We start from the raw sequence: 27,422 nt of genomic DNA, 5'->3' as shown, positions 1-27,422 counted from the left end.
GTTCGAAATCTTGTGAGTTGACAGACTTATAGCAGTTAGAAGTTCAGTTATTATTTGAGGATGTCTGGTTAACGCTACTTCAATGTGTGTAATGAACAGGGATTACATGCTAGTTTAATAGTGTAGCCTAATTAAAGATCTACTGGGTGAGTCTGTATTGTGAAGTATGCTAATAAGCAAAAATAAATACGTCTTTCTATACAATGACAACAAATCACTTCACTAACTTACCTCTCATCAGTGAAGGAGATTCCAAAATATTCTTTCTCTTTTAGGTTGAAATGTGATGAAACCAGATCCAGGAGATCTCGGGACAACAGTTTTGGCTGTATTAGGGAAACGGGTGTTACAGTTAATAACGTGTCTTTTTTAATCTATGAGTTAGTGTGGTGAGTTAGCTTTACCTGGACCAGTAGTTCCAGCTGCCTGTCATCTAGCAGAAGCACCTGACACAGCCGGCCCTCCGTCATCTGGCAAAGTCAAACACACATCCAGTTCATCTTATTATATTCAGTATTTGTATATTATTAATTCACATAAATATGGTCATGTATAAAATAGTGTGCACTTCAGTTCAAGAGTTTGAATACTGAAAAAGAAATGAATACGTTCAGCAAGGATGCATTAAATGGAAGACATTTATTATGTTACCATAATGTTTACAAATATTTCCATTTCAAATAAATCCTGTTCCTTTGAACTCTATTAAATCAAAAATATTAATAAGCACAAATGTTTTCAACATTTTCAACACGTGACACTAAAATAAATTACATATTAAAATATAATAAAATAGAAAAGTTTTCACACTGTAATAATATTTCACAATATTACAGTGTTTTTATCAAATAAATGCAGCCTTGGTGAGCATAAGAAACTTCTTTCCAAAACGTTTTTTGAACTTTTGAACAGGAGTGAATTTAACATTTTTATTGACACTGTCTGTCTGTGTGTGTGTGTGTGTAAGTGCATGTATATATTGAACACACTCTTCCATGACCTCCAATACAGATTTAGACACAATCATAACCTACTGCTATACTTATAAACACTAATCTAATGATGAGGAGAGTGTGTCCTCTGATACTGGGTTGATAAATTGGATTGTTTTTCCCATTGGGAAGATTGATCTCTGTGTACTGTCAGCTGGATTTAGATGTTATCTTGGCAGCCTCTTGGCAGGGTCACATTAGTATTTAGTATTCAACAACATCAGAGAAAACTGTGAAACAGTGAAATTATGAACACAATTATTACATAATCTTTATTCTGAATATCCTACATTTTAACTGATGTACTAATTATGTATGAATCTTAGAGTGTAGCATTTGATTTAGAATGGGAGAGTAGAGAGAGAGAGAGAGAGAGAGAGAGAGAGAGAGAGAGAGAGAGAGAGAGAGAGAGAGAGAGAGAGAGAGAGAGAGAGAGAGAGAGAGAGAGAGAGAGAGAGAGAGAGAGAGAGAGAGAGAGAGAGAGAGAGAGAGAGAGAGAGAGATCGAAAGGGCTTATCCTTTCAATAAATTCAAATGCTGCCTTTCGGACGAAGGATGTATTCCAAGGTAGGACGGTATCAAGGCATGTCCAAATCCAATATTAGCTTCATTTCCTGGGTGCTTCTCGATACTCAAACTGATGCTTCCTCATTTCCTCGTTCCTCAGTCCTCCGCCCTACATCTCGTGACCCGTAAACTGATCAAACTCAGCCATCTTAAAGGGCATCTCAATTCTCTAATAGCACTGCGAGGAACGAGGAGTGAGGAAGCTTCCTGAGGAGTCATGATCGGGGATAGACAGGTGTATCCTTCTCTCGCATCCTAAGGGGGTGAAGCTAAGATGTGAGGAAAGGAAACAAGGATGCACAAATAAGAAATGAGAAGCACCCCCTGACTCCTGAAATACCTTCATCTGATCAATTGTTGAAGGCAGCATAGATATATCATTCGCTGCCTTTGATATCCCACAATCCTGTGCTTTCCATTCTGTGACAGTTGTTGTCTGAAAGTTGAGGTTGGTGGTCAGTTTGTGTGGAAATGTAAATTTTTGCCCAACATTTTCCACCTCTGATGTTATTTCTAGCGTGGAATTACGATTGTTGTAATTAAAAATTTGCTTATTTATCACCAAAGCTCACTTTATTTTGCTGTAGATCATTAAACCATTACGCTGCCTTAGAAGCCAGTTTCATGACTGGTACCTTCATCCGCAAATGTTGCCTACAAAGTCATTGCCCGGCCGATAAGGCAGTGAGGCAAGTCAGCTGCCTAAGTTTTCAAATGCATCCAATGTGTGAGAGAGACTTAAACAGGAGGGCCTAAAGACATTTAAATTGATGCAAACCTAAACTTGTACGGTTACATTGTTCCCTTCACCATGTCCAATACAACGCTTATATTTATTTTTGGCAATTTACATCATTCTTTCTTACACAATGGCTGTGCTGCTACATAGCAGAAAGCCCAAGACTGAGCCCTAAAATAATTTAATATAATCAGATTCTAAGTGAATCATAGTCATGTGAAATTGCAATATCTTTTCATTGTTGAAAGATGCCTCCTGATAAGATTTATCATAATAATAAAACTATAATTATATACAGTTGTGGTCAGAATTAATGGCACCCCTGGTAAATATGATCAAAAATGGCTGTAAAAAATAAATCTGCATTGTTTATCCTTTTGATCTTTCATTCAAAAAAAATTTCACAAATATTGGCACCCCTTTACTTTTTGCAACCTCCTTTTGCCAAGATAACATCTCTTCTCTTCAGTTCAGCCCACTCGTTTTCTATATAGGGTTCAGTTTAAGGAACTGGGACGGTCATGGCAGAAGCTTCATTTTGTGCTCAGTTACCAATTTTTGTGTTGATTTTGATGTTTGTTTTGGACCGTTGTCCTGATGGAAGATCCAACCATGGCCCATTATAAGATTTCTAACAGAGCCAATCAGGTTTTGATTTTGTATATGGTGGTATTTGCTAGAATCCATAATACCATGTATCTGAACAAGATGTCCAGGACCTCCAGCAAAAAAATAGGCCCACAACATTAAAGATCCAGTGGTATATTTAACCGTAGACATGGGGAACTTTTTATCCGTTTGCACCAAACACATCTGCCAAAAAGCCCTTTTTTTGTTTCATCTGACCAGAGAATCCGTTCCCTTTTGAATTTCCAGTCGTGTCTGACAACTGAATATGCTGGAGTTTGTTTTTGGACGAGTGAGGAGAATTTTTCTTGAAACCCTCCCAAACGACATGTGGTGATGTATGGGGTTGTTTGGTTTTTGTTTTATAGGCTTTCTGACCCCAAAACTAACTAATCTCTGTAATTTTCCATCTGTGATCCTTGGAGAGTCTTTGGCCACTCAATCTCTCCTCCTCACCGTGCATTGAGACAATATAGACACACGTCCTCTTCCTGGCAGATTCGTAACATCTTAAGTTGATTGGAACTTCTTAATTATTGCCCTGATGGTCAAAATGGGGATTTTCAATTCTTTAGCTATTCTTACACCCACTTTCTATTTTGTGATGCTCAACAATCTTGATGCACATCAGAACTATATTCTTTGGTTTTACTCATTGTGATGGATGATTAAGGGAATTTGGCCTTTGTGTTTCCGCATATTTAAACTCCTGTGAAACAAGAAGTCATAGCTAGACAATTTCATGTTCCTAGTCCTCCTGGTGTGCTAAACATATACTTCAGAGATATTTTACTGATAAAAAATTCTAGGGGTGCCAATAATTGTGGCCAACATGTTTTGGAGAAAAACATTTATTTCATAATGTGATTTCCCCCCCACTTTCAATTATTTTACTTCAATGAAAGGTTAGATTTTTGCACTTTTTTTAATGAAAGATCAAAAGGATAAACAATGCAGAATTATATGTTACAGCCATTTTTGATCATATTTACCAGGGGTGTCATTAATTCTGACCACAACTGTAATCAATCTGCCCTCTTATCTCTAATACTGCATTAAATCAATTGCAAAATTAATAACACACACACACACACACACACACAATTAACTTTTCTATTTCATGAATTAAAACAGTGATGAGACAGGAGTATACATGAATTATGGTTAATTAGTAAGAACCAACCAACCAAACTATCTCTCTTCACCAGATCCACCAGTGTCCATGTACTGATAACATTTGATTAATTAACCAGAATTAGCCATTCTCATGTGAATTAACCAAATTTCATATCTTATGATTGATATAATATAATAATTATATATAAGGAATATACCAGGAATTATATTTCTAGAAGAGAAAAAAATGTCTTAAATGTAATTGTGACTAAACCAAGAGTTATAATAAGTAGTATTAAATAAGAGAGAAAAAAGCAGAGTGTTAGTCGCTATAAAAAACAAGGACTTGCATTTAAGCCGTCTTAATGGAGAGAATTATTGGTGTTGTTAATTACACAGGCTCCATTGTCTAAGCTTGGATTAGTCACCATAGAAACACTTTAAAGGACTAGCCCAGCCTGATAAATGATTCAAGCTTTAATAAAAAATAAAAGATCACATTGAACATGCATGCAACAATAGATCTTTTTGATGTTGCATTCAACATTATTTGTAATTTATGCTTAAGCAATGTTTTGCTAAGCTAAATGTTTAGTTTAATATTTTGATTCGAACAATACAACAAGAGTCAATACCGATTTCCATACATTATGAAAATCTGCTCCACCAGCAATGCAGGAAGCCTCATTTGCTTAGCGTTAAACTTTACCTTGCCAAAAACAATGCACTTGAATGTGCATTACACCAGACTCAGCATCAGCATTATTTAAGCTTAATGCGGCAACACTTCCCTGCCCCCATAATACTTTCTTGCCCCCCTAAAAAGCCCTCCACTTATCCCTGAAAAAAACATCCACTTGTGTGTTTTCTGCTTGTCTGGTATAGATTTACTCATGCAGAAATCTCCCTTGTTTTGTGTGCTGTCAGACTATAAGGTCATCACTGTGCCAGGCACAGAGTGCCCGCTATATTAGTCTGTTAACTCGTGTTGTGGATGAACACAGACAAAAGAGTTAGTATAAAGTTTGGGATATGTAATGAATATTAAAACTTGTGGCTTTATACTTCAGTATCTGAAGAGAAGCATAATTGATTTGTATCTGTGATAAGCCATGTGCCTATGGGGGCAGGGAATGAGTGACCACTGATCATGCAAAAAAAAGAGGGTCATGTCACGTGACAATGCTCTTGACATAAGGGTCATTCACCCTGAATTATAATCGGAGTTCAAACAAAGCCCCATACTCCCTCTCCAAAAAACGTACACGCATGCTTTTATCTCCATTTAAAAAATACCACTTAAACTATTATATACCATTAGCTCCAAACCTGAAAACTCATCAACCCCTGCCATGCTTGAGTGTGATTTTTCAGAAGTCCAATCTTTACACAAACAATTCAAATCTCAGGGAGTCACAAGAAAAACAAAAAGATTAAATGACTCAGACCTACCAGCTCTAAAAAACTACAGCAAAGAACTTGAAAGAAAAAGAAAAGGAAAAACATCTGGAGAGAAGATATGTCTGTATATATAAATATCACCCAACTGTGGAGTGACTCTCAATAAAGTTGTTTAAAGAAATAGCCATGTAAATAAAATTTGGTTACATTTTTGTCCTTTTTTCCTCAAATTCATTCACGTATTGACGTCTTTTATGTTTGTTTTGGGAATTATCCATGCACATCTTTTTTTTTTATATAAATGCACGTGCCCTCGTAATCTTTAACCAAAATAGCTTCCCCTCCCTCTTGCAGCAACATCTCTTCTATTCTCTGATGACGTGTTTACTGGCGTGAGGGCAGGACAACCTGTCATTCACATAAGATCACAGATCTTGCACAGCAAACCACAATGATTCAACAATCCAATCAATTGCTGAGAGTCAAAATCCCACCCTACATTTCTTCTTTTGCGAGAACTCGGGTATAGGCCTACATCACAATAGGGAAAACAAGACTGCCACAACTTCCGTTTCATGCCAAAGCCAAATTTAAGTATGAGAAAAAGGACCCAAGGTCTAACTAGGACCAAGGAGCAGGACCCGGAGCACAGAACGTTTTAATATATTTATTCGTGCAAAATGACCAACGTTTCGACGCACATGCGTCTTCTTCAGAGTCAAACAGTCAATGGCAACAATATACAGAATTTAAAGAGTCAAAATTCAAGGTATTGGCCACATGCCTAGGTGGGTGTGGAGCAACAATTATCCAATCTTATACAAGCACTCAAGTCTAAATCAAAAAAACCACATATACATATACACAAATACATGTTCCAAATTTAAGTATGTAAAGCCACTGTGGAATATTATTACCACATCTTTTTTCAAACTCAAAGTTAATTGACAAATAGGGAGTAAAACTGATAATATGTTTTTTTTTGTCAACAAATAGGTAAAAATAGGAGAAATGTTCCTAGTCAACCACAGAAGTTCCAAGTAGATGGTTGCCCATTATGAAAAAAATATATTAAAGTAATGCATTTATTAATGTCAATTCATAGAATGTACATTAAAATATTTGAGGGGAAACTGCATGGCATATATATATATATATATGCAAACATGATTGGCAAGCATATTTCAATGCTGCCTTACTGACGCTTGCTGCAGTTCTGACTGTCAGTGCACACTGCACAAAAGTTCTGATTGGTCATTGCATTCATTTGCTCAACTGACATGTCCGTGATTTGTTACAATGCAAAAACAAAAACATGTTTTTTAAAAAACATTTTGATGCAATGCGGGAGGACAAATGTAGCCTACAAATTGTGGCAATTGTGTAATTTTACTAAACCTATTTCTAAACCCCATAACCATTTCTTTAAAATATGTAGTTATAAAGACAAACATAACAGACAAGTGGAATCCCAATTTATCGATTGCAAAAATTTCAAAAGTGGTACCAAAAGTATAGTTCAAATGACAATGTGCTGCAGTCGCAGTCCTCTCTGGCGGTATAGTTTTGTATGAGATACAGAGCAGAATTTAAGTTAATTGCCGAGAATCTTATCCTGATCCACTCTGTGAAAGAGTACATTTCTCATTCAAATGCACATCACCCAAAACACGGCATGTCGCAATCTGTGACGAAGCAAGTGAGAGCCAATGAGCGTTTGATATCACTGCCGTAAAACGAGTTTGTAAAGCTTCCTGGGGCAAATGAAAGTGAATGGAGACAATGGGTTTATGCCCAAAAAACACAAAAAAAATTACTAATATTCTGAGAGGAAAACAAGCATCTGTTCAGCTTGACTTCTGAAAAAAACACATCTGTCTTTGATATAGCAGGTATATTAGATGTCATGAACGACTGAATTCATGTTAAGGTTTAGGGAACAACATTCCTTAGACACAATGACATCAGACAGACCACAGCTCTGACAACAGTAAGAGAAGAAAAACATCCTTAGTCAACAGTGATACTTGCACGCATGAGCGCTAAGTGAATTGAGCAGATGGTGCTTTGACAAGTCCAAAAATACAATTTACATTTGTATTTTGACTTCGACCAACTCTCCAAAAAAATTTTTTTTAGTCGGTTTACCCATGAATTAAAATTTTGTCATCAGTAACACCCTCATATTGTTCCAAACTTTCTTTCTTTCATGACGGACAAAAGGAGTTATTAAAAAAAATTATGTTTAAGCTGCTCTTTTAAATAAAGTGATTTTTATTTAATAAATAATTTCAGTTTGTTCCTCACATAAACTATCATTTGGCTTCATAAGCCTTAATATAGCGCATCATTAATATAAGCTACTTTTATGATGCTTTTAATTGCTCTTTTTTGTTATTAATGGAGCACAAATGGTAAATTCAGATGACAATCAGCTAAATGTCTCCTTTTCTGTTTCACAGAAGAAAGTCAGTCATACAGGTTTGGAACAAAATGATGACAGAATTTTTATTCTTGGCTAAACTAACCCTTTAATTTACATTTACACTATACTGTTCAAAAGTTTGCTTCAGAAAGATTTTTTTTATGTTTTTTAAAGAAGTCTCTTGTGCTGCATTTATTGGACCGAAAATACAGTAAAACAGTGAATTATTGTAATACTATGAAATATTATTGCAGTTTAAAGTTTCTATTTTTAATATATTCCTGTGATGCAAAGCTGAATTCATTCACAGACAGAGAGACAGACAGACATACAGACAGACAGACAGAGAGAAAGATAGACAGACAGATAGATTAGAGACAAATATTTATGACAAATAAACTATAAACCAAAGTGTCATCATCACTCTCATACCTGATAGACATCTCCCAGATGACAGCATGTCTGCAGGAACCTCCTACAGGGCACAAGCCCATCACTATAGCATCTCCTCAGCACCTGTTCAGTCAGAGTCCACACTAACTGACTTCCAGAGGCCAGTAGATCCTCAATGCCACAAAATAAGCCCTGCGCCATCGCTGTTTGTTTGGCACACTGGGAAGCTGTGCTCCCTCAGAGGCTGATGTAACCTAACTGGAGCCTGGAAGAGCCAGGGTCGGAATGCCACTGGCTGGGTTTGAGGCTCTGTATATACTATATAGGCTTCTGTCCAAGACTTTCCCCCTTGGAGGAGAGCACAGAGAGAGGGCAGGCCACAAACAATCCACAGTCAGAGACAAGCCTACTGAGGCTTCATCATAACACAGAGTGACTGAGACACATACATAGACATACTTCAGTGATGCACAGTGCACACACTCATAAACAAAAGAATGTGACCACAAATAAGTGCAGACTCGTATACGCACACATATTTACGCAAATTGTTCACAATGGCCGCCCCAGCCGTGCCAGTCCCTTCTCGTAAACAAACGTTGTGGTTTCTCTGTGCTTTTTACAAGCTTATGTCTTTTGTGATCAACATTTTACAGACACTTATGTAAGGCCAATCAAAAGACAATGTTTTGGTAGTCATAGCGATTAAAAGTAAAAACTCACAGCTTTCTATTTTTGGCTCTTTTCTGGGAAGGTAAGGGTTACGTTTAGCGGTTTCTGTATGTAGCCTATGCGAGTGAAAGTGTGTATGTTAAGGGTGTAGTTTCCGCCAGACGCAACACTTCTCCAACCGACATATTCCATAAAGGAAAAACTTACAAAAATACTCACTGAGCCATCCGCAATATAAGAGGCTGATGTGTTATGATGACTAAATGGCCAAAGCAGCAAATTATAGAGGAAATTCAAAGGTCTTCATGGACATGGAATAAAAGGTTTTCCACAGCATCACTTCCTGTTCCAATCTGTTTAGATTACATTCAAAATGTCAGATATTTATGGAAGCCGGCTTCCACTTTTCTCTCAATCACGAGTTTATATCTGGCAAATTAGAGACAGTGTTAGATATAAACTCGCAATTGCGAGAAAAAAGTAAGAATTGTGAGATAAAAAGTTGCAATGACCTTTTTTTTTTTTTTTTACTCCGTGGCAGAAACAAGCTTCCATAAATTCATTTTGTAGCAATCCAAAAGAATATTTTTCATTCTCCTCCTGCTGTTTGTCCACGAGTTAAGGGTCTTGCATTACACATATTGGTGTTGAGTCCATCCTTAAGGGTCATTCTGGCAGGAAATTGGACAAATCAAAGAGGAACATGCACACACAGCTGTTATATCTGGCAGTAGTTTATAAAGATGTTTATATGTCACTACATGTTTGAAAGATTTAAATCTTCTAAAACATATAGAATGCACTAGAAATAAAGGGATTTGATGCAAACAGGCTCTTAATAGTAAGTGAAAAATAGATATTTGACACTTGAACTGGATATAGCTTGCTAAAATTGCTCATTTCAAGAGGTATACAATCTCAAAATGACGCAAAACAAAGACCATGAGAACGGAGAAACAAAAAACTAAATTCAGTTAAGTGGTAGCTCCATTGTTAAAATCTACTAAGAAATATAGGCCAATCAATATAGACTACATGTTTGCAAGACAGACTGTTCTTTGATGAATAGGTATAGAAAGCTCAAAAGAACAGCGTTTTCTTGAAACAGAAATCGTCATTTTGCGATTTCAATCACCACAGTTACAGGCAGCCACACCCCTTAGTCTTTTTCGACTAGGGAAAAAGTTCCAGGAGTTCACCTCTTTCGGCAATACAGGTGACAGACTGCTCATGCTCGAACCAACCGGAGGGGAAGGGGTCGTGTTACTCTCTACGCTGCACATACGCTGAATTCCTGCACTTTCTGTCTTTGACGAGACCAAGCGGAAACCTTCCGGTCTTCTCTCTCTTGCAATTCATCGATTGGCCGCTAGAGACAGGCTCCAAAAGAAAGTCAATCCCATAGCCATAACCATGTTAAAATGGCCAACTTTAAAGCAGAAAAAAAATATGTTTACAGCCCGGTGCAAAAAGTGGTTTTGGTCTATATAGCTAATTTTACCCTTCATGACAACTGTGAAGGGGGTGAATTTTTTAAAACTCATCTGTTTAAATTATATTAAGCCATAACATTTTTTAATAATTAAGGGCATGGCCACTTGAGTGACAGGTGGATTTCCGCTGCTGCCACTACTAGCCGTTTGTCTGCTGTCAGTTAGCCGTCACGTCGCCTCAGTTAATCCCGCCTTTTTGCCCATTTTCAGTTATCCGGGAGTGACACGCTGCCAAGATGGTGACGGCCGGCTCCGTCCACTTTGGGCTTCAAAAATGCTCTTCAGAAACCTACGGGTGACGTCAAGGACACTACGTCCATTGTTTTGCAGTCTATGTACGAGACATACAAAAACAGCTCATACGCAGGAGTGGTATAACGGAAAAATAGAGTGGACTTTTTCAAATCGCGGTTGAAACCGGTAACCGGCCCATGCCTACTGAAGACTGTAGTAGTAATGCAGCAACATTTTTTTATATATTAAAATTGAAAACAGTTCTTTAAATAATAAAAGTTCACAATATGACTGTTTTTACTGTATGTTTGATTAAATAAATGCAGCCTTGGAAAAAGTAAGAGACTTCTTTCAAAAACATTAAAAAATAAAATATTTCCAAACCATAAAGGCTAGCAATAGCAAACACAACCCTCTTGCAGTGCCACAGCTCCTAGGATATGTATATGGGTAATATGGCAAAAAATACAAGCTGTTGATTAAAAGGCATTAGTGTAAAGAGCCTCAAACCATGACTGACAAAGTTGAGACCAGCACTGCTCAAAAGTTCCCTCATGGAGTAGAGCAACCATTGATGTCAAGCGCTGATTGGATGCTGAGAGGCAAAGAGTCAAGGGTTTAAGTGCATTCTGGGAATTCAGAGAGCCTGTGGCATTGGTAAGAACAAACACGGGGGTTAGAAACAGGACATCCTGCAGTCTTACATCGATCTTACACCCCCCTCAACCTTAATGTAAAACTCCAGGCTGAAAACAATTCAAATTCCACAAAAAAATAAGACGTTTTTAATATTTTCTTTCATAATAGTCTAACATATGTAATAACAAGGCATTCTCTAATCAAATATGTCTGTATAATGGCTGCTAAGCTGTACAACCAATTTCTCATATGGTCCCATCAGTTCTTTATTCTCACATAATTTCTAAAAAAGATATAAAATAAAATAATAATATATAACAAAAAAAAACTGTATGAAAATTTTACTGTACATTACCCTTAAATATATGTTTTAGATGCAATATAAATATTTAGATGCTTTGATATTTGAAAAATATATATTCATTTTCAAATTCAATCTTCCCTATAATACCCCTATAGTTCAAAAATACTGAAAATTGATATTTTATTGTTTGCGTGAATCTGACGCAAACTCTCCTGTTATATAATTTGTTGATTAGCTAATGAATCCTAGTAGATTATATATTTAGCTCAGCATAGAATACACTGAGGAATAAGATGTTGAAAGTCATTCCCAATGGAAGTCTTGGGTAATAATTCTCTGGGTACATCTGACAAAAGTATCTGGTTAAACCTCTCAGGTGTGTGTGAGAGAGAGCAAGAACAAAAACAAAAACAAACACACATCAAATGCACATATATCACATACATAAAATGCTCAAAATGCAGGCTGTATATGAAATCCAAGTACAAACACACAAAGACATACAAACACATACACAACATAAGGTTCACACTCAAGAGCTTCTCTACGAAAGAAAAAGAATTGCCTGTATTCACAAACACACAGAGAAACCAAGGTTCACATGCTGTCTGCACCTTTAAAAGTAAACACAGCTGTAGCTTTTGAAGCCATATTTTAGGCCGAAACTCAAAAGAAAGCACATTGTGAGCTAAAACAAAGAGTTTTACATCAATGTGGGGGAAAAATATCAAATGGCAAGTCTAATTTCCACATGTTGTGTTTAAAAGGCAAAAACATCTGGGAGAACTATGCCCTATGAGTTAGTGATGAGTAGCGCAACTTGCGCTTTGGTTTGCGTCTGCGAGCCATGCATGCATTTTACAAACGTTACACGTTATTGCCACAGAAACTGAGATACAATTACAGCTTCAACTCGGCTTTGAATGATGACCTCACACATTGGCAATTGTCCAGTGTCATGTGCATAAACTCAAGCTCTCTTGTGACATAGGATCCTATTCATTTTAATGGCATTGACGCTTGATGGCACCCTGCTAGTAATTAAATGCCTATTGTATTTCCAAAACAAACAGGACAATTGAATGTTGTGTTATATGACGCAAGTAGTCAAGTAGTCCTTAAAATAACAGCAATTATAGACTGGGCCAGAAGGTGGTAATTTAATTCACAGTTGAATTAATAAATTGCATTCTTACAATCATATGAAAAGTAATAATCTTTACTACTCACTAGCCGTGCGTATACAAATTAGTTTATCAGCTTTGTAAAAATACCATCATATGTCAATAATGATACTATTAGGGTTGCACAATATTAAGGAAAAATGCATTAACTCGTTAAAAATGCAATATTCGATATGCAATACGATAATGCTTACTGTGCGCGTGAATACTTCACTTATTGCATTTAATAACATTAAGAATGTCACACGTATGTAACAGTCATGTGTCGTCTACTCTCTGCTGTCTGCGTCAACCTAAAACTTGGACTTTTTGTAATCTTTTAGAGTATTAAAATCATGCAGTTATCGCAAGCCGTTATGATATGTACTTCTGTCAGGACCACTATCGTCAAATACGATTGACAATTAGCATACAGTTTGGATTGGCGGTATGGTTCCATTCTGGGCGAGAACTCCCTGCGCATCCATGCAGCCTAGCATGGATAAGAGCAGAGAGAGCAGAGCAGCAATAACCCCCCTTAGGGTAAACAGAACAGAATCAACATGAATGTATTGCAGATATAATTAATTCAAGATTTTAAAATACAACATAATTTGAGAATTTATTCTGATTCAAGGGGAATCAGAATGCCAAATGCTGACTGGGCGAGAGGAGGAGTGTAATTAGCTCCTGAGAAACGCGATAGCTGCTGATAATACTGAAGGAGCTTATACATGTATAGAGTGATAGACGTCGTATTCCTATAGGTAGACGTGGATCAGCTGAGAGTCAGCTGATGCGAGCTTGACTACCTGCCAGAACTGACGCTACGCTTGATATTTGCGGTATTTCGATAATTTCGATATATCAAGCAGCCCTAATATTATGTCAAAGAAGTCCTTCAGCAAAGGAAAGTCTACACCTACAAATTGTTGAATAAATAACAGATTTAAAAAAATAAAATAGGGATTTTTTTAATGAACTATTCCTTAATGCATCTTTAAGATTCAGAGAATTCTTATTTGCTAAAATGTTTTTTTTTTCTGTCTTTTTCTCTTTGTTTCAAGCTTTATCTATCTCCTCTTTATCAGTGTCAAGGCAAACTCCCATGGTTACATTCATACACTGATTTGTATTAATGAGCTAATTTCCACTAGGAACCCAGAGGAGGGCGGCACAGAACTGCCATTCTGGTCACCCTGTGCGCTCCCCCAGCAGCGCAATAATGTGACATCAATTACCAAATGCAATATGAGCATATTTAATTGGCTTAAAGGGGAAGGCATTTTATGCATCCAGAGGGCACACACACTCAGAAATGATGGTATGCAGCTGTTCCCAAGTACACGTGTGCACATCAACAGCTGATGGCCCCAAAAGAGTGCATGACTGTGCTTTGAGAAGTGCAGTGTCTGCATTACACTTTCATTACTGGGATGCCACTGTACAGAGCCAACACCAAACGGCTGTTTGACCAGCCCACTGACTGACTGACTGAGGTCTCTGTTGGGTTACAGATGGTTTGACAGGTGGATTGTTGGAAGAGAAATCAATAATATTCTGAAATGAAATAAAAGAGTTCTGATATCAGACCATCTGTTTCCGCAATCTGTAAAAATAATAATGCTTTTCATTACACAGACAGATCAAAATCAGAGCAGGCTGCTCTAATAAATTCAGCTCTGTTGCATTATAATTTAAAATGCCTTGGGAAAAAACATAGGGCTCTGATATGGAGTTTAACCCTTAGCATTTGGCATATAACTCATCCCACATTGTTTGTGCTGAGCATAAAATGATACCTCAAAACGTTAAATCTTTCATAAACAATCAAAAATATGATTGTCACTTGGTGGTTGTTAAAACGGTGACAGTAAAACGGTGACAGTAAAAACATGTTAAAATATTTCTGTTTCAAATAAATGAATGTTTTATTCATCAAATAGTTCTGAAAAAGTGTCACAGTATCTAAAAATATTAAGCAGCTGTTTTCAATATTGATAATAATAAGAAATGTTTCTTGAGTACCAAATCAGCATGTTAGAATGATTTTTGAAGGATCATGTGACTGAATAATCTGAGTAATGATGCTGAAAATTCAGCTTTGCCATCACAGGAATAAATTACATTTTAAAATATATTAAAATAGAAAACAGTTATTTAAAATTGTAATTATATTTTACAATATTACTGTTTTTACAGTATTTTTTTACAGTAGTGTCCCACACAGAACACCCTAGTAACTACATAACACTAAAATCTATTCAGAACACCTTAGCAACAAAATAGCAACGCCCTAGCAACCACCCACATCACCTAGCACCACTTACCTTTTCTTCAGAAAATGTAAAAATCGTTTAGTCTTTGCTATATTTATACATCTTTATGAAGATAAAAAAATATAAGTGCATGCCTTCATGAATATTTAAGCCTCGAGGCATTTAGATTACAGTAAGTCTTTGCTTTATGTGTTGAGATGGGGTTTAAGTAGTTCGTTGTCACAGAGAGCCCATTGAAGTGTCTGTTTGATTGGGATTTGGGGCTGATATAGGCCATAGCACACAGAGCTGGGTTATGTTGAAACCTCTGAACCATGACAAAAAGGATGGGTGTGAGTGTGTGTGCGCATAACACAGATGCCACGGAGCAGACGGGGGAGGTGGTCACTGCTGCTTCTGCCCAGCGCTCTGCGCGTACTGTCTGTCTGCCCCCTCTAATAAGGTCCCCACGGGATTGTGGGTGCAGGGACTTTGCAGAACGGTAGATTGAGAACGTGGGGCCACTGGGTTTAAATATCATTTGCAAGAGATAAAAACCATGAATGGATTCTCTTAGTTTCACTATGGGGGGGTTGTAGACAATGGCAGAGAAGAAAATCTGAGAGAGAGCAAGAATGAGCAGTGAAGAGATGAAGACGAAGACAGAATAAACTATTTTTTAAGGTACCATAGTAATACTGAGCAACTAATATATGACTTTTGATGCTCAAATAGTGAATATTTTTTGTCAACTATTTTTTATAATGATCTATATTAATCTCTACATTTATGTTAACTGATTCAGACACAGTAAACAAATTGTTTTTAAAATCTAGGACTAAAATATATAAATAAACTAAGTAGACCCAACAACATGCAAGCTTAATAACATTATTCACAGCATAAAACACATCGTGACTTGCATAGCTTGCATAGTTGTACCTGTTTTGTTCATGGTTTTTGTTGATGAGGTCATGACAAGCAACTTTGTCATCTATATACCTTTTTGGCTGCTTTTTTCAAATGACCAAAATACTATAGATTTTGAATGGATGCACAGACTTTGATGTCAACCCAAAAAGTAATGGGAAGCATTTTCGATTCCCTAACAAAAATACATGTCTGCATGTAAATAATTAACGTAATTAATGCAGTCTCAATTATTCTCTTCCTGAGGCTACGATTTTGTTTTTCCCCACTTCATGTGGCTAGTCTTATGTGCTCATGCTATTAATCACACAGACCATGTATGATTCATCATTTATTATTTTTGAAATCAATTCACATACCTAAAAATTATAATACCATTTTTATTTCATTATATGGTTAGTTGCATTTTATATTTAGCATTTTCTATGACTTATTTATTTTATGTCATGACCCACCAGTTAAGAAGCACTGACCTAGCCTATTGCATTTTCCCTCATATGTGTCACATAACTTATTGACAATTTCTTATAAAATGATGTACACACTCACAGTCACACTATATCTAGAAAGCATTCTGAAGTCCATAACTGAATGAACCCTCACCCTGATATGTTTATTTATGTATGCGCATTTTTGTGAATTTGTAATCTTAGTGCTACTGAAGCATAAGAAGTGTTTAGCTTATTCCATCTCTCTTGGCTCTTGTCCTTATTAATATTTAATGTTCTCTCCCGCTTCACAACGCATCTCCAACTATATTATGCAAACTACCACTGTTAACATTTAAAAACATTTGTACCGAACCTTATGTCCTTGTCTCTTGTCATATCCTTCAAAATCAGTGTGACATTTCACCTTAATTTCAGCCATGCTAAAAGGACAATTTTCCTCCTTTCTGGCTTAAAAGACAGGAAAAAATGTTTGGAGATGGAAAATCTGGTTTAATAAATACAGATGAGCTATGTATAACATTTTTATTGCAGCACAACAGGCTGGGTTCAAGCTAAGGCTACTGCTGTAAAAGGCCATGTGTAAGTGTTTTTTAGATAAGTAACACAAACTCAGCCTATCGTTAAATTGTTTATATCTCATTTAACACTAGAATTGGTATCGGAATTGACCAAACATGTGCAAAATGATCCTGTAATAAGTCACAGTCCTTGAACATGTGGTGGATGAGAACATTTTGAACATTTGTGTTCATTTAGGCTGTTCAGAATGGATTACTAAATAAATACTGTGAAGTATACAAAAAAATGGCGTGAAATGATATGTGAAACTATGTATTATGCATTGCATACACATGCAACATTTTAAGCAACACTATGCAAATTTGCATATGTAATACACTTTTGAAAAAATAGAACAATAAGTAACCTATGATAAGATGCTTTTCTGAACATTGCCTTAATTCCACGAACAGAAAACAGAGGGATAGAACAATCAAATTACTTTAACTGTGATCTTTATCCTCTCTCATGCGGGTAAATGGCCCACAGACACATGCCATGTGTCAGAACAAATAAACAAGACAGGCACAGCGGGGTAAGCAAATGCATGAGCAAGTAATTCACAGACATGACAAGTTGGATCACAACACGCCACCTGCACTCCTTGCTCAGTCTTATAACAATGATCCAGTCATACAAGATCTTTTGCTTTGTTTAGATAAAAAAATAAGCAATTCAGCAAAGTTGCCACCATTCTCAGAAAAAAAGATAAAGGCTTCATTGTAAATTGCTGATGATGTAAGAAATTACAATAGGCTTAGTCACAAAATCCTGTAAAGCTTTACTAACCCCTTTGGGCAACAATTCATTCAACTCTTGCTGGTCATTGATGGCATGAGAAGGTCATCGTCTTTTGTCAAGACCTTATCAAGTCCTTTCCCCACCCCAAGGCTATACCTGGTGGTCAGCTTACGGTGACAAAAGTCAGATGTCTCTTTCTTTGAGTCATCCATATTTCAGCATGTGAAGGCTAAAGCTAAAGTATCAAGTTTCTATCTAAGCAGAGGTCATCTTCAGTAGCAGAGAAGTTAGAGCGTGTTCAAAGGACAGTTCTGAGAATTAATCATTTTTACATTGAATAGTTTTTAGTGTGTTGCTATGGTGTTTCTGGTGGTTGCTAGGGTGTTTAAGGTGGTTAGCAAGTCTCTATAACAGGTGGAATGTTTTCATAGTTAATAATATAAATAATAATTAATACACTTATTTTATATAGCGCCTTTCTGCAAACTCAAGGTCGCTTTACAATATTATAGATTAGCAAATAAACCCGACAGCAGACAAAAAAACAATACAGATACACTGAGCGTAGATACAGTAACAACAACATGCATAACATGAATCAGATCATAAAGTTAGGGATCAGAGAATCAAGAAGCCATTTTCAATGATATTGAAATCATGTAATGATAAGAGGTTGCGAATGTGTTGGGAAATAGAATTCCAGATTGTAGGGGAAAGATACAAAAGGCCAGAATTTGAGATCTGATGACAGAATTTTCATTTTTAAGTGAACTATTCATTTAAATAAATTGACATACGAAATAGTCACCTCGTGAAACAGTCACGTTTTCTCATGGGATCAGGTTGGAAAATCATAAGTTGGGTAACTTAAAGTAATATGACACCTCTCCTCAATAACACCGCACAGTTTAACGTATCATCAATTGCTGTAGCATTTCAAATTACAACTGAAGTCCACAACAGGTTAGACGATTGTTCAAATGAACAACTAATAATGCAACATATCTGTTACTGAAAAAGGATGTTTTTTTAAGGCTTAATAATCATTAAAAAGCAAAGGGCATGTGGTGGATTTGATTGTCACTCATAGTAATATGAAAAGCAATTCCTACCATCTGCTAGATGAAAAGGGCTCCTGACCTGTGTCCCATGTCCCGCCTGCAGTTCATTGTCACTGTGGCCTCAGGGCTGTATATGTGCTACTAACCTAACCCAATATTTATGAAACATCGTTCTGATAATGTTTACTTACTATCTCCCTTGAAAAGAACAGTACAGTATCCCTTGATAAAACACAGAAATGTTGAAGAATCAGCCATGATTCCCTCCAGCGCTACCACTTATGTGGAGCAGCACCATACAACTCTATTGATTTCCATCCAGACTGTAGGCCATGTCTATTTTTCAGCGAGGATGTTACCATACCAAGGTCTCTTGAGAGCGAGGAAACACACACACATACAACAGTAGTGGTAGGCGAGACAGCAGCGGATGGCCCATTATCATGAGCTCTTCCTCTCTGTGTCTAGGTGGACTGATATTAATAGTCGCTCTCATTCGGGCATTGATGGAATGTAATTGAACATATGCCTGCCAGTGGAAAAGAGAAAATGAGTAATAACTATAGGGATCATTTTCGGTTTTCCCTGGAGAACAGTAGCAGGGCATCATGGAAGCTAAAGTTCAATTATTGGAACAGAACAGCATCACATAATCAAAACATTTAGCTTTGTAGCAGTTCTTATCTTTTCTAAGAGCCTTTAATTAAAGGGGCAATATGGATAAATAGCAATTGGTTGATAGGTCTAATTTTTTACATCCCGAGGACAGGTTTATGGACTACCAAACCTACAGTTTTGAGCCCTTTGTTTTTCAGAGCTGCCACGGGACAATTTAAATACTCCAGTTAAGACAAAAGAATGGAAAAAACAAGATCCGAAACAGCTATTAAACACACAAAAACAATGACCCACTTTTGTATATTTTACACTAATTTGACACAAATATTCTGATTTCCATATGACTCTTACTGAGAAAACTGGCACCCATTACTAGACACATCTGCAAATAGTATCTAGTTTCATCTGTTCTACAAATGTACTTTGTACATTTCAACATCTCAACCATCTGATGCCGTATTTGCCAGCATGCCTTTCTAAGGACATGGTCAAATTGGACTGACACCAGTGTCCTTAATGCAATAAGGGATCAATTATACGACATCGGGTCACACTTGCTCTGTAACTGAGTTGGTTTAATTGAATTGAACTGAATCCACATACCCCTCTGAGGCATTGCCAGCACCATTAAATGCAGAGGCTTTGAATTGATTTGTACTTTCCAAGCTTAAAGATAACTGCCAACCCACAGGGAGAACTGACAATCAAATCCCTAAATCTCAAAGCAAGTTTAGATTCAGCTAGAATCAAGAGTGGAAATCATTTAAAAGCACCCTTCTAAAAAAGCCAAAACTCTCTTCCTTAAAGTGGCCATTTTCAAGTAACACTTCTGGAAGCGTCAGCCATCAGCGTGTATGCAGGCAAGGAATATTATCTTTTGTGGTCAGCCTTCCTTTGTTGTGCAACAGGAAGGTGAGCTAGTTGTCAGGTTACACATGGTGAACATACTGGATTTACAACTATATCATATAACAACATCATGAGCAGTGTTAAAGGAAAGCAACTTGGCAGAAAGAAATAAAACATATAGACAGAAATGCATTCAGGAGAAGGGGGATGGGAAGTGTTCAAATGTGCTTCAATTAAGCACTCTACCCTAAAAACCTCCAGAGAGAAAAGCCTTGCTTTTAATGATAGTTGAACATTAAAAGCCTAGTTTCTATAGGCAAATCCATTAAAGCACCCTGATTGGAAAATGACTCTATCAGATACAGAATTTTCTATATCAGTTAATAGCTTAAAGGAATTGGGAAAACTGACCCCATTTTAATGCTCCCTATAGTATGCATGTGTGTTTGAATTTGTGCATGTGCTTTTATCATAAAACCAGCTAAAAGTATAACCCACTGTGGCATAAATCAATTGTTGAACCACATGCACACAGCACACAACAAAGTCCTAACCAGTGTATCCCTTAAATTGAATCATTAATTACATCACCTGCTCCCAAAACAAGCCCTAAAAACAAATAAAGCATGCTTATCCTCCTTAAATTTGGACTGAAGTGCGTCACCGTTCCCCTCATACATTATCAGGATGTCACATGTTTCTGTCTCCTATTGTTTGTCTTTCTCAGGAAGCAGGAAGTTCAGAATCAGCGACTGCAGGAACGGTGGGAAAATGGCTTTTTGACGGAGTTCTGTTTTCCTTGGTCTTTTAAAATGAGCCAGGGTTTCTAATCAACAGCTCTCTCACATGTGTCAACAGGAAACAAGCATACACATGTTCTCACTCCAGGTAGTCCCTTGGCATTGAGTATCATTGTTCAAGGTTTGAGCAAGGCATGAAACCTTAAAGTTTTTACATTTGTGGAAAAAAAATACAACTTTACACCGAGTAACTGTGTGAATCAACTAATACTATCAAGTAAACAGGGTTTTGCATTCACCATTGAAGGCTCATTTAAGAGGAGTCAGGTGCTCCTGGCAATATTAGCCTACTGTACAATATTAACTGCATTTCACCACCAACAAAAAAAAAACACTTTCCGCAAAGTTTAAATATAAGCTGTCTCTCTGATCCTGGAGAATGTACGTTAATTTGTTGGTGTATTTCACAAATAGCACACATGAGGTGAAGTTTCTGACATCGGTCAAGCTTTACGTACCGTACGATCATCATGCCAAACATAATGTGTATCAAAGAAACCCAACTTCTTATCCTCAAGTTGTTATAATATTGCAAATCTATAATCTCTAAAGTACAAAAGGAGGAAAAAACATGCTGAACACGCAGACCTTTCAATAACAAGCGGAACTCACCTCTCTTTATTGTCGGTATTGTTGTGTTCAAGCCCCAGGTTTGCGAAAATCTTTTGTCTTTTTTGTTACCGGAGCCTAAATTGACTCTGTTGTCTCGCGTCCAAAGTCATGAACACAAAAAGAAAAACGATGCGCAAAATACAGCCAGCCGGTGATACAGTTCATGTCAGCTTTGTGAGGACACAAGCTCTGTCGGTAGAGTGCCGTCCGTTTACTGATTTACCCCTCCTCCGCCCCTATCTGATCCCTACAGTCGGTCCTGCCTGAGCAGACGAATTTCCCTTTGCCGTTACCTTGGTGATACAAACGCCACTGACGCGCGCGCGGGCTGAACCTACAGTGCAAATAAAATAAAATAATTATGGAGTGGAAATAAATGGTGTTAAAGTTTTTTGTCATGATAAATGCAGTCCTACAAAATCATATTGTTATGTTTGTTATATCCACTTTATATAAAAAACTACCAAGGTTTTTTTATATAAAGTAAGGAAGTAAGTTTTTTCCTCTTCTGTGCCTTTAGAAAATGTAAATCCCAATTTACATTATTCTGACTAGGTGGTCCAAAGAACACAAATATGTCAAATTTCTTTGCTATTGTGAAACAAGAAGATATGTAGGGCGGGACTTGATTTTGTCCATTGGGAATTGATTGGATGGTTGTGGTTTGCTATTGCTGTGATCTCATGTGAGTGACAGGTTGTCCCGCCCTCACACCGGAGAATATGTCATCAGAGAAGAGATGAGATTTCGCTGCAAGAAGGTGGGGAAGTTATTTTGATTAAAGATTATGAGGGCACATTTTTATTTTTAAACGATGTTTGTGGATAAATAATTTATAATAGCAATAGTCCATATAAAATAAGAATGGTCCATTTTGATTTCATGGTGACTTTAAACCTTTTCTTGACTTGTGCTGCTATATCTTATGTTGATATAGAAAAAGATGAGTGTGAGATTGCTACCTCTTGTCCAGCTCTGTGATTTCACACATGGCTAGTCATCACTACTATGCCTGCTCACTCTTCCACATCCATTTTGATTCCGTTGATTATCCAGTAAGATAGGTTAATGAGTTCTCTGGGCTTGTCACTGGAGAAAAGTTCCACTTCTCACCTCAGCGAATAAGTGGACATTTTTACAACACGCATTTGTTAAGACCTATGATAGTCCTGATGAAGGACATGTCATTTTGAACTTCATTTTGATTGAAGTCAAAAGTGTAACCCCATGTGGGCCTTTCTTATCAAATAAATAAATAAATGTCTTACTGATGACATCAATGACAAAATTGTACCAACATCAAGCACACAGTTTATCAAATGTATGTTACCAATCCTCACAATACTGTAAATTCTAATTTACTTTGTCTACAAAAATGTGAGGTGATATGTGTAGAGGTATCCCCCAATTTAAAATGCATTTTTATGCCCTAAAAGGCAAAAACCAGGAAGCTGAAAAAGCACAGGGAGCAAAAGAGAGTGAGAGGACTTGTGGAACGGAGGGAGAGGGATGGGGAAGGGAGTGTCAGTGCTCAAAACAATAGAAAAGCTCTCAAAAAAAGAAACAATAGGCCCAGTGGCAGGAAAATGAAAAAAAGGAAAGAAAGGAAAAGAAAAATTGTGGCTTTTGGAAAATACATTACAACATGATGGATTTTGCAGGCATTGGTTTCACATATAATTTACATCCCCACCTCTCTTTTGGCGATGTTCTGTTACCGTTATTGTCATATTGTCAAATAAAATGAATAGGCTACATTTTCTTTTCTTGATGCCTTCTAAAATACATAATTTCCTGGATATGTTCCTGGATTCTCAGTCTTGGTTTGTTAAACAACCAGAAGAAAGACCAATGAAAGGATAAAATAGGATGAAAGACTATGATTGGTGCATTTATGTAGAAATTCACAACTTGTATTCTGGTCCCTAAGAGAATAAAATAAAAAAACACAATGGATCTCTGCTTCCATTGCCTCATAAGCTATGATTTACTGCCATCTAGTGGATAAAACATATCTGACTGGTCTGGCAGAAATGTTTAGAACCATCTACTGGAGAAACATTCAATAAAAGACTGAAAGGGACTTTTTATTCAACTTCCTTTTTATGTTGTGTCATTTAGAAACGGCAATGCTATTGTTAATTATTTAGGTTTGTAATTATAAACTTGTGGATGTCTGTTCTTCAACACACATTTGTTTTTGGTTGTAAACTGAACGAATGTAACCAGAAATATTTAAACAATGAGAGATTTTTTTTCCCTCTTTAGTTTATGCCGGTTTATGTCAACGCACAACACGCACGCATGCGCACTGTGACGAGCACATCCATTACCTTGAGCCACAGCAAATGCATTTTTTGATTCTTTTGGGTTTTAGAAGTTGTTTTTGCTGTATGGTTATACATGTTTTCGATGAATGAAGAACACCACGGACATCATTTGGTCAAGGCAAGTTTGTTATCAAGCTAACTACAATTTAAATAATGAACTAATCAGTGTATGTATTAGCTAAATAACGAAAAGCGACATTGCATATTAAATTCATATACTAGCATTAGTGTTTGTTGTTGTACTGTCAGCTAATACCTTTAGGCCTTAGTACTGAAGTTGGGTTAATCATGGGGAAGTGCCAGAAAACATCTGATTCTAACAACAAAACATGGTTGTTTTGAGGAAGAGAAAGTATAATTTCCGTCTCAACCCTTCAAATTTTTACTCCTCTTGGATGCTCAAATCATCACTATAATCGCGTGGTGGTCCACCGTGAGATAAAGTGTGTCTATCTGATCTCTACTAGGGGTGGAACGGTACACAGAAGTCACGGTTCGGTTTATACCTCGGTTCAGACATCACGGTTCGGTACGATTTCGGTACAATGGAGGCATTGTATTTTTTAAATAAGTTTTATTAATAAAGGCATAGAACCAGTTTATTTGTAGTGCACTGACAATAGTTTTATATAATTAGTTTATTAATTAAATTAATAAAAAGACAAAAAGACCTTGCGATATGTTTGGTAATTGTACCTGAATTAATTTAAAATTATTTTGCTATATTTCAGATCAATATATTTGTTTTCCTTAATTTTAATTAACATTACTAATTTACAATGTAACATTATTCTCATCTGAATTATAAATAATTGATTTCTGTATAAAATAATACTACCATTAAAAACACATTCGATTTTCTTTTTTTAATCAATGTAGAATGTGTAATAGTGCTCCGAGGACAAGAAATGAAAACCAATGCAATATGACGAATGTCCAAAAGATGGAAAAGACTGTTTTAAAATGGAGTTGGATAAATATGTTTTGCTTTTAAAACTGTGTGTGTGTGTGTGTGTTTCTGGTTGGGTGACAGTTGTAGGTTACAGTTTGACAAGAGTTTACAGTGTGACAAAAGCACAATGTTGTGTTTTATTGCGAGTGTACACAAATATAAGTAAACACTTTGCAGGCTTAATGATCTGAACAAAATGACGGAGTATGTTTTTTATGTTTCCACTGTTCAATCGCGCGCGCGCCTCTCTCTCTCTCTCTCTCTCACACACACACACAGTTCGATCGCGCCCGCGCGCCTCTCTCTCTCTCTCTCTCTCTCTCTCTCTCTCTCTCTCTCTCTCTCTCTCTCTCTCTCTCTCTCTCTCTCTCTCTCTCTCTCTCTCTCTCTCTCTCTCTCTCTCTCTCTCTCTCTCTCTCTCGCACACACACACACACACACACACACACACACACACACACACACACTCCAGCATTGCAATTTTGACATCGCAGCCTGTTCATTATGCGGTCACGGTCACACCAAACGTGAATAGAGCGTCAAATTCGCGTCTATTTCGACGCTAGTCCAAAGCGAATAGGACGCGCGTATAAAGCCAACGTTTGAAGTGAACGCACGTTCAGAGCTAAGCAGATGGTACAGATTAGCTATGTGTCCCTAAAGAACCCGCGTATCTAACTGTAGTTCCGCACTACATTAATTAATTTGCAAGTTTTATTTATTTTCATACCGTGTATTCTCCGTGTAAATTCGTGCACCGAACCGTGACGCCCGTACCGTTTCGGTTCGATACGAATACATGTACCGTTCCACCCCTAATCTCTACCATAATTTTTTTTTTATATATATGTTTGAATGACCTTTCCCTATATTTTGTCAGTCTGTGCTCTGTTATACAGAATTCACTAGTAAAATATTACTATTTACTAGAAAACTATACAGTTCCTTTGCGAAGAATGTCCAATTTCCCACCTCGGTAATGTATGATGTGTGTGTGCATCCTAATTGTGTGTGAGTTTCTATATGAGCTCAAAGTAAAATAATTAATTAATTAATTAATTAATTAACCATTCTATTTTTTTATTTATCTCTGTCCATTTACGCTCCTATTGAATGTCCTTTGTAGACAGAAAGATTCCATGTAGAGTCTGGAGATGATGGGGTGTGGATGTGGAGCAGGCGGCCATTATCCGGACACATAATGTTTGAGTAAGTGATTTGCTGTGTAAAATGTATCATGTTAGGTAACAAGTATAAATATCTGTAAATCAGCATGACAATTAGATTGAAAAACCTATTTTTATTCTGTACTTAGCTACAGATCATCTCGGACAGGAAAATCTTTATTCCAATAGTATAGGCAGGAACTGCAGTTCAGTGCTACAAAAACCATCTAACATGCTCAGAAAGGTTTGAGCTTATCCCTTCCTTTCCTCTTCCCTAAAAGAAAATAAATAAATAAAAGTATTAAAATTGCAGGAGAATATCTTAGAATCTGCCAAATATCTCAAAATTAGTCTCAGGATCACTACTGCACAGACTCAGGCTCCATTTGGTTTAGATGTCAACGGTTATTTCTGGGATATTTTTGTTGAATTTTTCTAAAGTGGAAGGAAGTGGAGACACGTCATCCATTTTATTTTACAGTCCACACCAACACACCCTAATAGAGTGGTGCAGGTATGACGTCAGAACCCGGAAGTCTAATTCGCCTTTGGTTCCTTTAAGATTTTCCTATAGGGGTTTTATAATGGAGTTTTTCAATTTATGAGTAAAATTAAGCCTGTGGTTAACACAACTTGACAATACTTTGATGTTTTGTTCTACAACGTACACTGCACACACAAAAATGAACATAAATGCTTCAAAATTCGCGTTTTAGCTATGGGTGTGCACATGTGTAATTTACATTGTAGAACAAAACTTAAAAATAGAGTTATGTTATGTTTAAGTAACGTTAAGTAATTTGACCGTATTGTAAAGTTTTATAATGTTTTTATTTATTATAAATTCTTGGTATTTTGACTCACCCAACACTTTTTTAAAAACAATTTTTGAGTAGTTTTAGAGTAACACCCTTGCTTTAAGCCAAACACTGACACTAGCTGAGATTATTGCAATGTCTCAAGCAATGTAAGTCCACCGTTTTGATTGACATGATCTCTCGTTGAGGCGATTGTGCAAGTAGCTTGCAGCTTGGGAGCGCTGCTCTCCTCAGCTTGAAAAAGCACAGTTTCATTTGAGAGGTATTTTCCTTGAGGCTGTTTGTAACATATCTGAACCCAATAGCCCCAGTAAGCTCATGGTTCTCAGGTGTTTCTGTGCTGTCTATGTCTCTCTGGATGAGTCAAGGTTTTGTAAGTGTTATGGATTTTGCCGTTAGGTTGGGTTGTTGATGAGACATGTTCCTTACAGCCCTCAAGAGAGATGCATACATTACATGTTAGAAAAGTGGATAAGTGCTCATATCATACATAGATTATCATCACTTGTCAA

The 27,422-nt window shown here is 36.8% G+C and overlaps 1 protein-coding gene across 4 annotated transcripts in view; it reads right to left on the bottom strand.

Annotated features, from left to right (window-relative positions):
- Positions 1-21,866, bottom strand: part of frmd4ba (FERM domain containing 4Ba) — a 59,866-nt gene extending 38,000 nt beyond the window's left edge. The window contains exons 1-3 of one of the 4 annotated variants that reach the window (XM_056253714.1): positions 21,645-21,866; positions 405-470; positions 232-326 (exon numbers count right to left, since the gene is read on the bottom strand). In XM_056253714.1, the coding sequence (XP_056109689.1) occupies positions 232-326; positions 405-470 (161 nt within the window). In that variant the 5' untranslated portion in view covers positions 21,645-21,866. Of the gene's footprint in view, positions 1-231; positions 327-404; positions 471-8,299; positions 8,536-21,644 lie in introns of those variants that run through there. The other 3 variants (XM_056253711.1, XM_056253712.1, XM_056253713.1) reach the window with 3 other exon arrangements.
- Between the last annotated feature and the right edge of the window lie 5,556 nt (positions 21,867-27,422).

This window comes from Rhinichthys klamathensis, unplaced genomic scaffold, assembly GCF_029890125.1.
Source record: "Rhinichthys klamathensis goyatoka isolate OS25496 unplaced genomic scaffold, OSU_Roscu_1.1 h1tg000109l_1, whole genome shotgun sequence".
Taxonomy (NCBI): Eukaryota; Metazoa; Chordata; class Actinopteri; order Cypriniformes; family Leuciscidae; genus Rhinichthys; species Rhinichthys klamathensis.
This window is presented reverse-complemented; position numbering and strand designations above follow the sequence as displayed.